Below are 5,017 nucleotides of genomic sequence, written 5' to 3'. Positions count from 1 at the left end.
TCCACTGCGGGAAATATTTTAAAGCTATTTTGATAAGTGATCCCAAAAGCCATAATATAGACAGCCAAAGAAAAAGCCCCGACTGGAAGCGTTTTTTATAAGAGAGAAACACGCTGACAAAAATCTGGAGCATTACAAAGTCAAAGCACGCTCCAATATATAACACAAACCTTTAAAGGCCAGATGGTAAAGGGAACTTCTTTTAAAAGCAATCTGATAATAGAAATGCACCCTGAGATAGGTTGGACAACTATTTGATGGAAAGCAACTTCTCCGGAGACTCTTAAAAAAAGCTCTTCTTTTACATTTGCCACAGGGAATTTCCAGACATTTAAACAGGGGTCTTTGGTGAAATGGAAAGCGTTCTTACAGTTCTCGGATTTGCGGAAAAGGTTTCTCGGAAATGTCCATACCACTTGCCCCAGTCAGGAATTTCATTTCCCCTACATTTCAATTGGGGTTTATAACCATGTTAAATACCTGCCATCTGACCAATCGGATTGCTTGTTAATTAATAAGTCGCTGAGAATGAGACTAATGAGAGCAATTTATTCATATCCATACAATCTACACATAAGTTACTATTACAGCTAGGGGAAACGCACAGGTTCCATTTTGTTACTGAGCGTGAATTTCATAACTTGTTAGTTTACAGTAAGTCTTTAACTCTAACATCGGACAATTCTTTCCAGCGTACTACCATATTTACATGCCTGTCGTTACAGTTAATGTATTCTCGATTCCTGAACTTGATTGGAAATGCTGCTGTTGTTGCTGTTGTTGCACGTGCTGGTAGCACCTAAATAAACCTTTTACCGCTCTGCGCATATCCTTACTACGACCAAAGTTCAACAAAGGATTCACAAGCGTATCCACGGTGAAAAGGAAAGATATGAAAGGACGATACGGTCCAACATTGTCTATACCTTTCAGTCCTAAAACTATTGGCCACGGGAGAGCTGGAAGGAAGGTTAACAACAATACCAACAAGATCAATCTAATAGTGGCAGCTGATTTCTTTTCTCTCTTCATTACCGCCTGTATCTCTCTTATTCCAACTGTTGGAGATTTCTTAAGATATATACCAAGATGACTAGAAATGATGATAACGAAACAAACACAATAATACACTAGGGGGATGGTGTGTGCAAGTTGCTTGTATCCGCCGTCAAACTTGTAGACAAAGTAAACTATGTGGACAAATGTTAAAGCCACGCTGATTATCCAAGGTATACAAGATATCTTAATAGCACGTGATGTGTTTACGTGACTACGATACCACCAGGGTTTTGTCACGGCCAAATAACGATCTCTGCTGATTACTGCTAGAGTGCCAAGGGTTGCTAAGCTACTCAAGACATTCATGGCCCTTTCCTCGGGGCCCGCTTTGCCGAGACACATGTGCTCGCTTAATACTGTTTTTGTGCCCATATACAGAGAAAACAGAGCATATAACAAATCAGTAACCGACAAGCTACACAGCGTCAGCAGCGAAGGACGTTGAAGAGATTTAGTTCGTGCTACAGTGACGCAGATCAGCGCATTACAAACAAATGCCATGACGGCAAACAGCATGTACAGCGGTCGCACAACATAGTTACTAATGTCTCTCACTCGATGCTGGATTTCTTCAGGAAGGTTCGGGATCAGACATGCTTCATAAGGAAGGCGGCTGGAGTTGTTTGCCATCATAGTACTTCCCTGAAATAATAGTAAATGTGTCATTACGCAATTAAAAGGGACTCTTCGGTCTCAGAAGTTAACTTTACTAACGTTAACTTAACCTTCTCTAGCTTCTCTTTTAGTATCAAAAAAGTTATAAAGACTTTTCTACATCTCAACTCCGCTTCCCTTCGCAGCTAAATAATAGGCGAGTCCTCTAGTGTCATCTGGGTAGCACTGGTGAAGGAAGCTCAAAGAAAGATGTATAACTGAGCAGTTCAATATTTCATTAGCAAAGGATATGACTAATCGCATGGAGTCTGCTTTGACCCGGCTAACAGGGACACGATGTTTGTCTTGTTTTCTTGTAGGTAAAAGTGGAATTAAACCTTTAAATAAACACGTATCAACCACTGGCATGATTCGCATTTTTTTGGATGTTTTAGTTTACTTAACTTTAATATACTTAAAATAGACACCAAAAGCGAACAACTAACCTCACTGGATGTGATTGTTACCTTCCGTTGCTTTACAGCAAATTAATGTGGAACAAAATGTCCATGAAAAAATATTTACACGTAACAGTGTCTTCACATGGGTTCAGCAGTTAGCCACCGTCAAGAAACTGCATTTCTGGAATTCTTTGTTCGAATTATCTGCTCCTAATGATGAGTTAAAATAAATCGGTTTTCAAATGTCGGGAGAACTCTTCCAAACTTTTATAAGGTTTTCTCTTACCACTTTACTTAGCATAATAAAACGTTTCCTTTTAAGTTAATCTCAAACGTGTCAATGATTATAATTTAATTTCATTCGTAATTATTTCCAGTTGAAAGCATGATTATTGCCTACACAAGATAACGAGCTTGATTTTGTCGTTTAATCTCAGCATCGTACTTTAATATGTTCAACACAGGTACCTCGAAAATAAAATAAAAAATTAACGGTTTAATTTCACAAAATCAGGTAGATGGCAATTGAAAATGAAGCTTTCGTGCTCATTTAAACATTTATTGTTATCGGTTATCTATTGTTTCCGTTTCATCATAGCGGAGGCAACTAATGGATAATTTTAAAGCATGGTTTTAATTATAGTGATGCCGAACTAAAAATCAGACAGGGATTGCTTTTAAGAGTTGATTTGTTTGTGAAAGCGATCATTTCAAGCGCAGTGGAGTGAGACTAATCGATGGCGCCAATCACAATCAGTAAGACGCCGAACTTGAAGTTTCCTATCGGCTGATAGCTTCACCCCTCGCCAACAATCAAAGTCCATAGAAACCGACAACGACCCGTGTAATTATTTCGATCAGCGTAATCCACTGATCGATCTATCACACATATCTTTAATTCGAATTGAAGCCAACTGCCAAATGGTTAGTTAGTATTATTTTAAATATAACAAGCCATTCCATTTCGTGTGTATGGCTTGAAAAATTTAATCGTCGACCGTCAAAAACGCAATATTTTTACCGTCAACCGTCAAATTAGCCAACCAATATAACCCGTCAAATGTTCCATTAACCGGCCACCAATTAAGATGACATATATCAAAGTCTCGAAATTATTGTTAGTAAAATACCGTAAACAAAACCCCTATTAACCGGCCACCTCTATTAGGCGGCCGACGGCACCTTTTAGTCCGGCGATGAGAGTTTTCTATGAGGGTTTTGGAAAAAGAGACGACAGACAAGAGTCCGAAATTGAAAGTGGCCATACACTGAATAAAACATTCAAACACACGTTTATTATCATTGTCTTGAAGTGATTCCATGTTTATATTGACCCGAGGGTAAAAAATATAACTTCACTGTGTGTGTTTTTTTTTTTTTAAATAAAGGATATAGCCGTTTTCGTAACAAGTGACTCAGGAAAACAGTGACACGTAGTCTTTATGATGTGCAGCAGTAGTCACAAGCCTTCAGGCAAGTTTTTAATTGGATAAATTGACGTTTTAACGAAGTTTCGTGCAAATTCCTGTCGAACCTCTATAAAGCGGCCAACCCCTATTTTACGCCCGAGGGTGGCTTAACCTATTCATCAGTATTTCATTCTCGTCCCCTTCAGTCAGCGGACTAACCAACATTGGATCGCTGCCTCTAGAAACGAATTTGCTGGTGTTCTACATCAGCTTAGTTTCATTATTTTAAAGCCAATCAAAATCGAGCCTGCGACGGAGCTCTCAGGAGTCCCTCGTTTTGTTATGCTTGCCCTTAGCCTTTTTGCACTATTGTATAGTTCCGAAATATAGCCTTATATAAACCACAATTTCTAGTTTGATTGCCATTCTCAATTTTGTCTCTCTTTCAGTCAATCCCTAGTGTCAGAAATGAATTTTGAATAGCCGAAGGCGTCCAAGATACTTACAAAAACTATTAATTTTGGATGACGCCTTACCTGTCAGAGCTTTAATCAAATGTGCAGCGTGAAAATTATTTAGCAGTTAGTGGACGCTTTTTTCATGAAAATCGATTTTTTTTTATAATTAAAGGTTATTTGTTGTTATTTTTTTGTTTCAATCGTTCGCAGTTTCTACTAAGTTAACGATAAAAAGTATAGAATCTTTGTTTACTTTAACTGTTAGATTCTAGAATACAGACAGTTCTTTACTAGATCAGAGAAGCCTTCTCGTCTAGATCTTAATGTATTCCTGTCGACCTACCTGGACAAATTTTGTATACCAATCCTAGAAGTACTCGTTACTTAATTACAGCGAAGCAATAATATAGTAGCATTAAATTACTTATTTGACTTTATATTTTCTTATAAGCAAAAGTGGAATTGCGAATTAAACGAGCATTATGGAAAATAAACACCAAATACGAACAGCATACCTCACTGGCTCTGTTTGTTATCTTCTGGTGCTTTTCAAAGTTGAACAAAATATTCATGAAAAACATTTACATATAACAGCGTCTTCAGATAGGTCCGACAGTTAACCACCGTCAAGAAACAGCCTTCACATGTCCTAATGACTTGAACAGTTAGAGTAAAATCAATTTTTATTTGTCCGGAGAACTCTTCCAAACGTTTAATAAGGTTGTTCTGTTACAATTTTACGTAATATAAAACGTTTACTTTCTGCTCATCGATCAAGGCTTTAATTTTTCATTACTGAAGTAGTTTTTCATTTCATTGGAGGATATTTCTATCTGATATATTACTGCCTTCACGAGGTGATTGCACCTTATTTCTCATGTTATTTCAAAATCATACTTCAAATGTATTGGGACCTCGCCAAAAATAAATAATTATTTACGGTTTTGTTTCACAAGCTCTTGTGCCCATTTCCTCACTTCTTGTTATCGATCTCTGGTGTTTTTTCTCATCGCGGAGGCGATTTTTAAGAATGTTT

At 37.6% G+C, this 5,017-nt stretch overlaps 1 protein-coding gene across 1 annotated transcript; it reads right to left on the bottom strand.

The window, feature by feature from the left end:
• Positions 1–705: 705 nt before the first annotated feature.
• LOC145501768 (adrenocorticotropic hormone receptor-like) lies at positions 706–1,689 on the bottom strand. The gene has a single exon (XM_081481163.1). The coding sequence runs from the start codon at positions 1,687–1,689 to the stop codon at positions 706–708; it is 984 nt and encodes a 327-aa protein (XP_081337289.1).
• Positions 1,690–5,017: the final 3,328 nt, after the last annotated feature.

Source organism: Orbicella franksi, chromosome 10 (genome assembly GCF_964199315.1).
Source record: "Orbicella franksi chromosome 10, jaOrbFran1.1, whole genome shotgun sequence".
In the NCBI taxonomy this organism is placed as follows: domain Eukaryota; kingdom Metazoa; phylum Cnidaria; class Anthozoa; order Scleractinia; family Merulinidae; genus Orbicella; species Orbicella franksi.
Note: the sequence above shows the minus strand (reverse complement) of the source record. Positions and strands in the feature narration are given on the sequence as shown.

Bases quoted from the DNA above. Each gene is read 5' to 3' on its own strand.
- LOC145501768 (XM_081481163.1), bottom strand. From the start codon at position 1,689: ATGGCAAACAACTCCAGCCGCCTTCCTTATGAAGCATGTCTGATCCCG.